Consider the following 13,724-nt stretch of genomic DNA (forward strand, 5'->3'; position numbering starts at 1 on the left):
TGAATGATCTCCTCTGTTCTGCCAGGGTAAATCATTCTTCTCATCACTTTCAACTCACACACTCACAAACCCATCTCACATCCACAGGGCCCTCACTCACTGTCAGTTCAAGGGACATCACCATTCACTCTCTCACACACACCTACATTGTCTTCATCCTGTCCATGGGGCCACTCACCACCCACACATGCCAGACATACTTATCATCTGGCCTGGCAGGCGTCCTGCTTACACTCTCTCCATCTCTATTCATGCAGGACAAGCTGGCACACAACAACAGGGAGAGGTTGCAGACTGGTGGAGGAATGCCTGAAATCAAGGTCCGCATGGACTTTGAAAACAGAGCCATCCAGGTGAGGATCTGGACTGTTCCTCTGCTGATGGTGAGGTTGGTGGTGATCTACCAAGTGAGGATCCAGCAGTGCAACATCCATCAGACAATCATGCTGTAAGTGATGTGTCCTGTTTCTTAGGCCACTGCCAGGCACTAGTTATCTCTCCTTGCTTTCACAGGCACACCTGCCAAACAGCCAACAGAGTCCACAACCCAGAGCCTCCATTCAAGCCCTGAAGAAACCTTTGAAGAGGAATCTGAATACACCCTCCTTGAAGATTGGTCACAGCACTCACCCACACCCTCCACCAGCGCAGACACACACCTCGATGGGACCTAGCTTTCGAGTAGCCTCAGGATCACAATCTGGTGAGCACATCGCACTTTCTGGTTCCTGTGGCGGCAGGGACTTCCCAAGTGTCCAGCACTCAGAGGGCTGTTGAATGCCAGAAATTTGCTGAGTCTGAGTCAGATAACGAGCCTCTGGACTCGGTCATGTCACAGTTGCTGGATCTGCAAAGGCAAGCTAGGGAACATCAGGAAGGGGTATCCGCTGCACTCTTCAGGTTGCAAGGCACGGTGGAGGAGCCCATCCACATTCAGGCTGATAGCGCCGGCATTGCAACGCATCAAGATCAACACCAGTAAGATGGCAGCCGCCATGGAGACCTTGGTCGAGGACATTGCTCCTGAAATGCTGTGCGGGCTCAACTCCATCACTGACGCCATAGTTGGCCTCCAACAGCGTGGACGCGAGAGGGGTGCGGGGCAACTTGATCTCACTGCAGCTACCCCTTCTCCTCAAGGAGTAAGCCAGGGGGCCTTGGGCGCCCGTAGGGAGGAGGATCAGCAAATGTACCCCCCAGGACCATCCATCCAGGTGACTCCGGGAGTGTCCGACCCATCCAAATCCCCCCTTCCTGTGACCCTAGCAGCTCAAGCTCCACAGGCCATGGAGGGTGCCACTGCCACACAGCAGGACCCCGAAAGCAGGCTGAGGCCCTCCAGGTCTCAGCCCTCCATAGGATGCCAGCCAAGGTCATCATAGACAGGGCGTAGCAGTCAGCAGGCTGCCTCCACCTCTGCTGTGAATGGCTTGGGTGCACCAATATGCAGCGGCAGGGTTAGGAAGGTTAAGAAGATGTAGGAATTCACCAAGGCTCTTTTGACAGCATCTTCCAAATCCATGACCACTACCATCTAGAAGCACAAGTGCAGCAGGCACATGGGAACACCACCAAATAGAATTTCCCCTCCAAGCCACTCACCATCCTGACTTGGAAATATATCACCATTTCTTCACTGTCGGAGTCAAAATCCTGAAACCCCCTCCCTAAGTGCTGTGGGTGTACCTACACCACATGGACTGCAGCGGCTCAAGGAGGCAGCTTACCACCACCTTCTCAAGGGCAACTAGGGATGGGCAATAAATGCTGGACCAGCCAGTGAAGCCCACATGCCATGAATAAATTTAATAAAAAGTTGTACAGCCTGGGCACTTGTGTTAATCACTTGTACATAATGTTCACTATTGTCAATAAACTCCCAAGAATGTCTCCCTGCCTATGACTCCTTGTTTGATGAGCAGTGTTCTTGTCACTCAGATGTGAAATCTTTCTGCACAAGATAAAGGCAGGTGTCTCAGTCCAGTGCCGCTTCCCTGTGCTTTGTGCAGCCTTCAGACCAAACTGATGGTTCAATCTTACACTCCCTGGACACACTACTGATGTCTGCACCTCAGAGTTCCATCATTCTCTCTGTGTGCTCTCAGCACCTTTAAGGTGGGGCTGGCCCCCATTTCTTCAGCATCTGTGATCAGTGATGCAATGCTCCTGAAGGGCTCAGGTGCTGAAGGCTTACAAAGGATCAGATGCTTTTAAAGTTTCATTCTCAGGGGCTACGTGAAGATCTATGGAGTGTCCTCACTGCATGTCATCATCTTCATCTTGCAATCGAGCAACTATTAGGGCCTCCACTGCGTCTCCATGACAGGAGCATTCTCACAGAGGGTATACGTGCTGCCAAAAGCCAGACTGGAGTCAAACGTTCATAGATGCAATGTGAGGATCTTAGGTGTCTCCTCATTGCATGCCGTCATCACCCTCCACAAATCTAGTAGCTATGGGGGCCTCCCAAGTACGCCTGCCTCATCTGGCCAGTGCAAAGGCATCAATGCCACCATTTTTGCCTTCAAGGACCTCCTCACCCTCAACGTCCTCCTCATTGGAGGAGACCTCCAGCTCCTGCATCTTCTACTCAGCCAGCTCCTCTCCCCATTACAGCATGAAGTTGTAGAGGGTGGAGCAGGCAATGATGTGTGACACCCTCTGTGGATTATAATGCAGGGCTCCACCATGCCGGTCCAGGCACCAAAACCTTATTTCCAGCATCCCGATGGCTTGCTCCACCAAGTTGCAGGTTGCAGCATGAGCCTCGTTATACCTTCTGTCTGTTGCACTGAGGCTGCCGCACAGGTGTCGTCAGCCACATCTGAGGGTAGCCTTTGTCCCCAAGGAACCATCCCTGCAGCCTCTGTGGACTCTGGAAGACATCAGGGATCTGAGGCCTACTGAGAATGTAGGCGTTGTGAACACTCCGTGGGAACCATGCACAGGATGCGTTTGTGGTGGAAGCACATTAGCTGAATATTCAGTGAACGGAAGCCCTTCTGATTGACATAGTTGACTGCGTGTTGCCATGGAGATCTGAGAGCCACCTGAGCACAGTCGATGGCACCTTGCATCTGTGGGAAACCTGAGATCTGGGCAAATCCAATCACTCTTGCATCCTGGCTCTCCTGGTCCCGGGCTAAATTCATAAAATTGCATGCCCTTGCAAAGATGGCATTTGAGACCTCATGGATGCATTTGTGGGTGCAGGCTTGTGATATCCCACAGGAGTCACCTGTGGAGCCCTGAAAGGAGCCACTGGTGTAGAAATTGGGCGCTGCTGTCACTTTCATGGCTACTGGCAGCAGATGCCCTCCATATCCACATAGCGCCAAATCCTGCAGTAGCTGGCAGATGTGACTGACTGGTTCCCTTGGCATGCACAGTCTTCGGTGACACTGGTTCTCAGTCATCTACAGGAATGAAAGGCAGCATCTACAGACATTGCACATGTTTCAGCTGGCGAAAATAAGTGACAGCCATTTTCTGGTTCATTCCTCAGGGCAATGCCTTGACCAGAGTCAAACTGCCTAGTTTAAATTTCAATCAATCCTCGGCAGTTAATTATCAGTCATCATCAACTAGTGCATTCCCCATAACAATGCCTCAGGATCCACTTGCCAACCAATCAGCACTCTCTTCTCATACAGTATAAATTTGTGGTCTCCCTTGGATTTGTATTCTTGCAAAATGTCCTGATGAGTGCAAGATGAAAAGCTTTGACAAAAAATATCTCTTTTTCAGCAACAACCATTGAACTAGCTACAAGTTATCTAAGCAGCCAAGGTAATAAACAACAATACCTTCAAAGGAGGAAATTCAAATAAAGAGAAGAACTCCCCAACCTGTTCCAGTTAAAGTTCACCTGAGAACCAACCTTCTAGAAATTTGGCTACAAGAAATCTCAGAGCCTGCTGATAATATTTTGCTTTACAAGGCTTTCACTTCAATTAAAGTATCAATTTCATCTAAGAAATGGCATGCCTGCCTGCCACGAACAAGACTGAGATAATTATATACTTTTACAGTATATTATCTTCATATCTCATCTTTGCGTCTGTGTGCATGCTGGATGAGTGATTGAAAGGTTGCATTAAATTCAGGGTGAGTATGTGATACTAAATAACCTTTATATTTAAACTCAGAAAATGCTTGCTGATTGAATTATTTCATTGGGACAATAACTCTGAGGACAAGAAAACACTCATCTCTTGTAACTATACTGTTCATGGCTGAAAGTACATAGGGGAGATTGTTGGAACTTAAAGGATTTACTAATGATACCTCCAAATGACTCAGTGTTTAACATTTAAATTCTGTCCGTTGTACTTTTTAGATTGGGGTGGATCCATTAAAATGAATTGAGATGCATTTAGGCACAAGAATTGATAAATGAATATAAAACAGTGAGGAAACTAAGGAAAAGGGTAATGACATGCATAATACATTTGTGCCTGACTTTTGTCAATATTTTACAGTGGGTGCTTCCTTTACATCCTAATTATACTTGGCTGTGGGCACAAATACACAGAACCTTCCATCCATATAGTGGTAAGAAGGAAAGAAAGGACCGACATCACTGAACATTTATCTGTAGCCTTTACATTAATATGTTATGATGGATACATCAGGAGTCAAGTACTTAATATGGTATAACTCCAGCAATGTATTTTCATTTAGGTGTGTTTACAGAATATTTTTCCTTTTTTCATACATTCCGTGTGTCACAGCCAAGTTTTCATGTTAGCCAAAGATTAAAAGTAAAACATACCTTTGATCTCCTTGCTTGATTCTGAATTCGTCTTCAGGAATATCAGCATTATTCATTTTCCAGGTAAGCAAAATCATGTTCACTTTGCCAAATCCCACAAGAGCTTCACAGGTCACATTAAGCTCTGAGCCTGTGAAATAAAAATAAACCTTTGCAGTCTTAAAATAATGTTTTTAATAAAACAATGCTTCAGAGTTCACTTTCAAGTTTAAGTAAAGTGGTTACTACCAATATAAATAAATCTATTGAGTCCCCTCTCACAATGCGTTTCTAGATTCACTGCAAACATTAAGGCTGAAATTACACAGGAGAAATTGTTGGAACCTAAAGGATTTAATAGTGATACCTCTAAATGGTTCAGTGTTTATCATTTTAATTTAATTAATATTGAATCATAAAGAACAGTAGAAAATGAATTAAGCACAAAGCAATATTCATTAATAGATACCATCCTCCAAATTGAAGTAACATCGACAAATAGTTTCACATCAACAGATTTACCAACATGATACCAGGAAACATGATAGCGAGAAAAATGTGAGGATAAAACAAGTTAACAGAAGAAATCAAGAAAAACGAAATCGGGCTGTACCTCGAACAGTAATTGTAAGTAGGAATTCTGTTCAAATCGACAAAATAACTCCCTCTCAGAATGCCACAATTCAGAAGAATTGATCCTTTCGGTCCAGCCATGGATGATTGATCCTCATTATATTGGACACCTTGCGTTCTTTTTCCAAGCGAATGAGATTACGGACGAAGAGAAGAGGCGAGTGATCCTCTTATCAACATGTAGGAATAAAGCCTATGGCTTGATTCAAAGTTTGATGGCACCCAGTGCCCCAGATTCGAAAAATTTTGATAAATTGATGGACCTCATGAAGGGTCATTATCAACCAAAGCCCTCAGTAATGAAGCAACGATTCAAGTTTAACTCAAGAAATAAAGCCCCAAGGGAGACAGTTGCTTGTTATGTGGCAAGTTTGAAGCAGTTAGCGGAACATTGAGAGTTTGGTGCATCTCTAAACGACAGGCTCAGAGATCGTTTAGTCTGTGGTGTGAATAAGGACACAATTCAGAAGAGACTATCGTCCAAAACACATTTTGATTTTAAGAAGACACTAGAGATTGTATTGGCCATGGAAAGTGCAGTAAGGGATTCAAAAGCCATACAGGGAGTGTAAAACAGCGCTGTCCTTCACATTGGGCAGGAAACCCCAGCCAAAAATGGTGGGAAAATGCAAGACTCTGCCGAGAAGCAGGAATCAGCCCCCGCTAGCCGGAAAATGAGAAAAGAGTTAGCAGTGAAAACAAGGAATAATTTCAATAGACGTGGAAACAAACAGTTCTGTTGAAGAGTCATGCGGACTCGAAATGTTAACTGTGCTCCTTTCCACAGATGCTGCCAAGACCTGCTGAGTTTTTCCAGGTATTTTTGTTTTTGTTTTCGATTTCCAGCATCCGCAGTTTTTTGCTTTTATCTTGGTATTATAATGATTGGCAGTTCAAAAAAATTGAATGTTTTTATTGTCATAGAAATGGACACGTAATGAAAGGAAAAGAGCCAGGCAGACTTTTAAACAAAAGAAAATATCCAGTGAGATTCTACAATGTAGAAGAGCCTGAAGCAACAAATTCAGATATTTATTTGTTGTTTAATTTGAAGCTTGGAAAGACAGAACCAATATATGTAACAGTGAAAGTAAATGGGCAGACCTGTTAGAATGGAAGTGGACACAGGAGCTTCCACTACTGTAATCGGGGAATATGCCTTCAGATATCTGAATTATGGTAAACATCAATTAAATTTAGAAAAAACTGATGCCAAACTAAAAACACATATGGGTGAAGACATTCAAGTCAAGGCATAAGTAGGGTAACTGTCCACTACGGAAACTAATCAGCAAAGCTACCAATGTTGGTATTGAGAGGCAGAGCACCAAGCCTTCTAGGGCAAAATTGGCTAAGGGACATCAACATTGGTCACTGAGATTCCGAAAGGAAGCTGGAAACGTTCCTGTTTTTGAAAATGAATGTGTAAGGTCTCAACAACCTGTAGAAAAGCAAGCTATCTTATGCCAAAACATGGTAGAACACAGAAGGAACTCAAAGCTCCATGACAGACTTCGATTCGAGGTGAGCAACCTCTGAAAAGAAAAAGAAAACCTGCTGTAAAACCTTCACACACTACAAGATTCCTTCAGGTCAAATTTTGCACCACTGGAAAAGTATGAAAAGAAACAAAGAATTCAGGACTTCTCTGAGTAAACTGAAGGATGAGTTGGCAGAGAAGATACAACAATGCTCAATTTTCCAGGAGGCAGCAAACAAATACAAAAATAGAGATGGAAGGGCTGAAGAATCAACTGCATGAAGCCAAAGAGACTTTGGAGGCAAAAGTCATGGAATTTTCTAAGAAGTAGACGGATGATGAAATTTTGGGAGACTTAACCATTGAGTTCACTCAAGTCAAGCTTACACCTGAGAGTAGTCTAGCCAATATTAAAGTCCTAAAGAAGGCTGAGATTAAATCAGTGCTAGAAAGAAGGCGGCACGTAGAAAGAAGACACAGAAACACAAATAAGACTTTAATCCTGGCAACAGATAAGTATACTTTTGTACATAGGCCTGAAAATCAAATCACAAATGCCAATGCATTTATTCGTTTGCTTTTACAAGAAAATGATGAGGATGTCCCAGTTCCACAAGAACTTGCTTCATTGTTAAGTTTCTTATATTCCAGGCTGGTATGTACTCGACAGGTCAGAGACTAGACTAGTAGGGACCCAGTACAAGAACAAGTGCTTCATGGTTGTTCACAAGAGTCCGTATCTGAAGAAATGAAACAGAAGACATGAAATAGCCAGCCAGGATGGCATCTTATTGTGGGGAGCACGAGTGATAGTACCTCAAAGGGAAGAGAGCCACTGTTAATTGAGCTACACAGTGCACATCCAGGAATTTCCCAAATGAAGACCATAGCATGCAGCTATCTATGGTGGCCTGGGGTGGAGTTTAGTGAAGAAATGGGTGTAATGTCAGCAACTGCAAAAGTTACCTTCAACAGCTCCGTTACATCCTTGGGAGTAGCTAGGAAGGCCATGGATATGATTACAAATTGACTATGTGGCACCTTTCATGGAATCAATGTTTCTGCTCATTGTTGATGCCCACTCAAAATGGATGGACATGTATGAGGTGAAGTCACCTACATCTTCTGCTACAATTGAGAAGTTACGTCAAAGTTTTGCCATTAACAGACTATCAGAAGTAGTCATTTCCGATAATGGCATGGCATTTATGAGTGCTGAGTTCCAACGGTTTATCAGTCACAATAGTATCACTCCTGTAAAAACTGCACTGTACCACCTTTCCTCAAATAGACTGGCCAAAAGGGTGGTTCAAACGTTCAAGGCTAGCATGAAGAAGTTAACTGGAGATTCCTTAACAACCAAGCTAACACGCTTTCTTTTTCATTATAGGACCACCCCTCACACAACAACAGGTGTCACACCTGCAGAGTTATTGATGAAACGCCGTCTCAAGACGAGATTGGGCTTAATAATGCTGAATTTAGGGGGGAAGGTGGAAAGAAGTTAGGGAAGTCAGAAAACTATACATGACTGGCATAATTGTGAGAGGAAATTTACTGTGGGACAGACAGTATACGTGAAGAATTTTGGAGAAGGACCGAAGTGGTTACCAGGTGAAATAAGTGCAGTGACTGGGCCTCTATATTACCACATGAAGATGGAAGCCTGAGTCATATGGATCACCTAATGAAGTGAGAAACAAATCACCAAGAATTGATTCCACCAGTGTTCATGACTGGGTCAACGTTTCCTGTTGAGAGAACTCAGCCTAGTACAGACATGTCTGATGTATCGGCAAGAGTTGAGGATACAGATCTGCAGGTGCCTGCTAAAGCACCTGATGTTCAGACAACTCCAGAAAAGGAGGTCCCTGACGAAGCATCTGAAGTTGTAGAGCTGAGACATTCTACATGCCTAAGGAAACCCCCAGAAAGATTGAATTTGTAAATTACTTACCAGTGTAAATAATTTGTTATCTTGAGAAAATTGTATTTATAAATATGAAATATATTTCTGAGTAAAGGGGGAGGGATGTTGTAATTATGGTTTTATCTAATGTGTAATATACCTTTAAGAAGAATGCTATAAAGAAAGATCACATGATCTTGAGTAACCAATAGAAGAGTAGTATGGGCTACCTCTGTAGTTAGTAGTCAGTGGTATGAGATAGAGCTTAAAGTGAAAGCACACATGTAGTTGCTGCTGAGTACCTTTGTAAATAAACATAATGTTTCACCTAAGTGTCTGCTGATCAACTCTGTCTATAGTACCAACTTGGCCACCATTTACAATAAGCATGCAGCTTGGACCCACAAGACCCAACAGCCAAGTAAGGAATTAAGAAAGAAATGAGAACAAACAAAACCAGCAAAAAAAATGGTGGAACACGTTATGATCTAAACTCAATGTTGAGTCCAGAGGCTGTAAAGTGCCCAGTCGAAAGACGAGTCACTGTTTCTCGAGCTTGCATTGACCTTCATTGGAACACTGGAGCAGGCTAGAGAAAGGAAAGTCAGAGTGGAAGCAAGGTAGAGTATTTAAATGACAGGCAACAAGAAACATAGGGCCAAGCTTGCCGACTGAATGGAGGTGTTCCACAAAGTGGTCACCCAGTCTGCTTTTGGTCTACCCAGTGTAGGGAAGATCAGATCATGAGCAGTGGTACAGTATTCTAAATTGAAAGTACAACAAATCACTGTTTCACTTGGACAGAGTGCTTGGGATCTTGAATGGTGAGAAGGCTGGAGGCAAAAGGACAGGTGTTGCACAAGGTGCCGTAGGAAATGGAAGAGTTGTTGGGGGTGACTGAGGAGTGAGCTAGCGTGTCCCAGAGGAAACAGTCCCTTTGTAATGCTGAAAGGAGAGGGTGGGGAAAGATGTGATGGTGGGAGAATCATGCTGGAAGTGGCAGGAATGACGGAGGATATTGAATATGGAGACTGGTGGGGTGGAAGGTGAGGACAAGATAAGCCCTATTTTGGTTCTAGGAGGGAGGCAAAGGGATAAGAGCAGAAGTGTGTGAAATAGATTGAACATGATTGAGGGCCCTGTCAATCACTATGGGTCGGAATTCAGTGGAGGAAAAAGGAAGACGTTATGGAAGTGCTATTATGGAAGGTTGCATCATCTGAACAGAAGTGATGGAGATAGAGAAACTGGGAGAGTGGAATAGTTCTTACAGGAAGTGGAGTGTGAGAAAGTATTGTCAGGGTAGCTGTGGGAGCTGATGTGCTTGCAGTGAATATTAGTCTACCTAACCGCAGAAATGGAGACCAAGAAGTCACAGAAGGGAAGGGAAGGTTCGGAGATGGACCAGATGAAGGTGAGAGAAGGGTGGGAATTGGAAACAAAGACAACAAAATTTTCCAGTTCAGGGCGAGAACAGGAAGCAGTGTCGAAACAGTCATCAATGTACTGGGAAAAGAGGTGAGGTAAGTAGGACAGGAAAAAAGAATGTTCCACTCATCCCACAAAAAGACAGGCACAGCTAGGACCCATGTGGGTACCCATAGCGGCACCTTTTATTTTGGGGGAAATGAGGGGAAAAAAAGTGCACTTGGAGGAAAAGTTGTTCGATGTGAGAACAAGTTCAGCCAGGTGGAAGTCTTCAAGTTTCCCTGATTTTACACCTATTTTGGGTGTATGTTTAAAATCACTCCCATGAAGATCCAAATTGTTCCATAACAAACGATACGATCATTCAGCAACTGAGCCACCAGGAAAGTCTTTAATTCCATTATAATTTTGAAAGTCAACTAGATATTGTTTTAAATTGTTAATGTGCATAGTATTAACCATTCTAACCACAGGTCTGTTCCACATATATGACATATCCACTAATTTGGAGAAAGAGAATTTAAATCTCCAAACATATCAAAATACATGTATCATGTATAGCATTTTGTTCAAGGCTTCTGAATTTTTCACCAGGTGTCACCTACGTATGTGCTTACAAGTCAAAATAAATAACCTGCTGTAATCTACCAAATCTATGCTTTGCAACATACTAATGACCTGGATGATATCCACTCCAAGTTCCTTTAAGAGCAATTTAAAATAAAATATGGATAAAAAGTTCAGGAAAAATAAGTACACAAACATACAAATTCTAACACTGACATTCTGAAAAGAAATATATAAATCAAAGAAGTAAAGAAAGAAGAAAAACAGGAGGCAGTGCATAAAATTATTTACGTGCAAATATTTTCTCAATGCAACAAGCTATTGTTTGTGCAATTAGCAATTGTTGCTTTAATCTATCCTGCATGATCCATCATACCTTCATAAACAATGTCCCTGGCAATGAATGAACCTTCACAGTTGAACTAGAATAGTGTTCCTTATGGGAGTCTTGTGGCTAGGTGATTGTGGTCAAAGAAAAAATTATTTCACTAGAAAATTATTAATTATCTTTCAATCAACACGGCTTCAGTATTCATGGGGTGAAAGTAATGTGAAAAATTATCAATCCTTTAACTTCAGTATTACAATAAATGTTGGGGTGCCACAAGGAATATTTCCCCCTTCTGGGGGAGGCGGTGGCATAGTGGTATTGTCGCTGGACTGGTATTCCAGAGATCCAGAGAAATGCTCTGGGGACCTGGGTTCAAATCCCACCATGATAAAATTTGAATTCAATAACAAAAATCTGAATTAAAAGTCTACTGATGACCATGAAAACCATTGTTGTATAAAACCACCTGGCTCCCTAATGTCCTTTAAGGAAGGAAATCTGCCATCCTTACCTGGTCTGGCCTACATGTGACTCCCACAGCAATGTGGTTGATTCTTAAAATGCCCTCTGAACAAGAACAATTAGGGATGGGCAATAAATTCTGGCCTAGCCAGTGACACTCACATCCCATGAATGAATGAAGAAAATATACATAGAATGATAATACCATAGAATATGACAATTTCTTTGTACTTACCAAGTCTTGCTTCAATTGTATTATTTTTAGGATTTCTCACCTCTGGTTGTATTGTCTTGGTTATTGTTGCTGAAACAATCAATTTTGAATGTAAGAATCACAGTCTAATGTATTCTATACACACCACAAATGTACAGGAAGAGAAGCTGTTGGATTTAGGTAAACTATAACATTAATGTTGAAATATTATAGACTACATTTATTGTCTTGTGTTTGGAGATTACATAGCCAAAATTTTCTAGGGCCTGTGATGCACTCTTGGTGTAAATCAGGTGAAAGTGCGGTGGAAAGGGAGGAAAATCAGACAGGATATAGAAATGTTAGGTCCCTGATATTTACCTTGGGGTTGAGAGGGTGTGGGTGAAGCCAAAAATGTCCAAGAACTCAGCAAGATTAGACACGTGGTGGTTGTTCCAATCTTAACAGTAGGACATTATTAACATATTGCACTGCTGCCTACCACCCTGACAAGTGGACAGCCTGGCTGGTGAACAGGGGGAAGCTGTAGAGTAAAGGCTTAACTCTAACGCTACTCTAATAATAGCAACTGAGCATGTGCATAAAGAACTATGTCATAATTATGTCAGTCACAGAGAGATGAGTGAAAAGGACCTAAGAGAGGAGCAGAAATTCTGTCCTGATATTCTGTAATCTTGTATATAGTTAGTTACATAAATCAAAGTACTTTTAAGGAAGGATCGTTGCCTCCAGCCAGCCAGCCAGATCTCTTCCTAGAGTAAGACACACAATGTCTTCCACAACAACCCAACAATAACAGAGAAGCCACAACCAAGGATTGTCATGGGGATGGGGAGGGTGGGAGAGTGGAGTTTAGAAATTGGGTGAGGGTATGGTGTGGCAATGTCAGCAATCATGGGGAGCAGGGAGGAAATCAGAAAGTCTGGGGGCAAGCTGAATGGCTGGAGATCGAGTCTGGGGTGAGGGAGCACTCAACTTCAAATTGGGCTCCCAAGTGCATTATAGGAGCCTAATCTTTAGAAGCATTCTGCCTCTCCATGGTGTCCTGCTATCCACCACCATAAAATTTGTGACAGGCACATGCACTGGATTGGATCAGGTTGGATTCCACTCCTTTCACTTTCTAATGATCCTCATCGGTCTTTTTCTGTTTGCTGCGGAGAGGCTAATATTCAGATTGACACCCAGATCTCCCCCAAAGCAATCCCTGCTCTGTCCCTCCCCTTCCTTCTGTGGGTGCTAAATATTGGTGCAGCCAGCTGCCAGGAACAATTAAAGTACCCTAATGGAATCAGATTGGAGAATAGCAGTATCCAATCCACCACACCTCTTCCCTCACATCCGACGTGCCTATCCCATTCTAAGTGCCTGCTGTACCTGCTACTTCTATAGACACCACTGTGCTAAATATTTCCAATGACGAAATGTAATAGCTGTTTGTTTATAGTGAAAGTATAGCTTTTCTCTTCTTTCCGATTCCTGCAGCTTGTGCTCTCAATAGGTTCTCTTCATCTCCTTCACTTCAACAGAGCCTTTCCCTGCTCCCCAACAGGCTATTCTACTTCTTTGAAGCAGACTCTCGTTTCCTAACTTAAGGATGGCACCGGATCTCAGGGAGGACAGAGAAAATGTTTTATGGACACTCTGAAGGCCTCATTGAACAGGGGACAAATTGATATCGGTGCCTAGGAGGAACTTGCCACAAACTGTGCCATATGGTGGTGCTTCATCCAACATGCTACAACAAAGTTGGAAACTGACTGCATAATCTCTGCTGTGGAGAAGCAACAAAAGGAAAAGTTGAGAGCAAAACCCTGGTTCAAGAACACCCCCACCCTCCACTACCCTTCCTCGGGGCAACTCTTATCCTCCCTGCCCAAAGACCTGTGCCTCCAGGATTGGCCTGAGGCCACACAAATCATGAAATTTGGCAGGTGTCAATCTTGT

General features: G+C 43.1%; 1 protein-coding gene across 2 annotated transcripts in view; it reads right to left on the bottom strand.

Annotated features, from left to right (window-relative positions):
* Positions 1-13,724, bottom strand: part of LOC144682476 (interleukin-1 receptor type 1-like) — a 79,013-nt gene that overhangs the window by 28,147 nt on the left and 37,142 nt on the right. For both annotated transcript variants that reach the window (XM_078544874.1, XM_078544873.1), the window contains exons 6-7: positions 11,799-11,867; positions 4,775-4,904 (exon numbers count right to left, since the gene is read on the bottom strand). In XM_078544874.1, the coding sequence (XP_078401000.1) occupies positions 4,775-4,904; positions 11,799-11,867 (199 nt within the window). The remainder of the gene's footprint in view (positions 1-4,774; positions 4,905-11,798; positions 11,868-13,724) is intronic.

The sequence above is a fragment of the Cetorhinus maximus genome, chromosome 7 (assembly GCF_964194155.1).
Source record: "Cetorhinus maximus chromosome 7, sCetMax3.hap1.1, whole genome shotgun sequence".
Taxonomy (NCBI): Eukaryota; Metazoa; Chordata; class Chondrichthyes; order Lamniformes; family Cetorhinidae; genus Cetorhinus; species Cetorhinus maximus.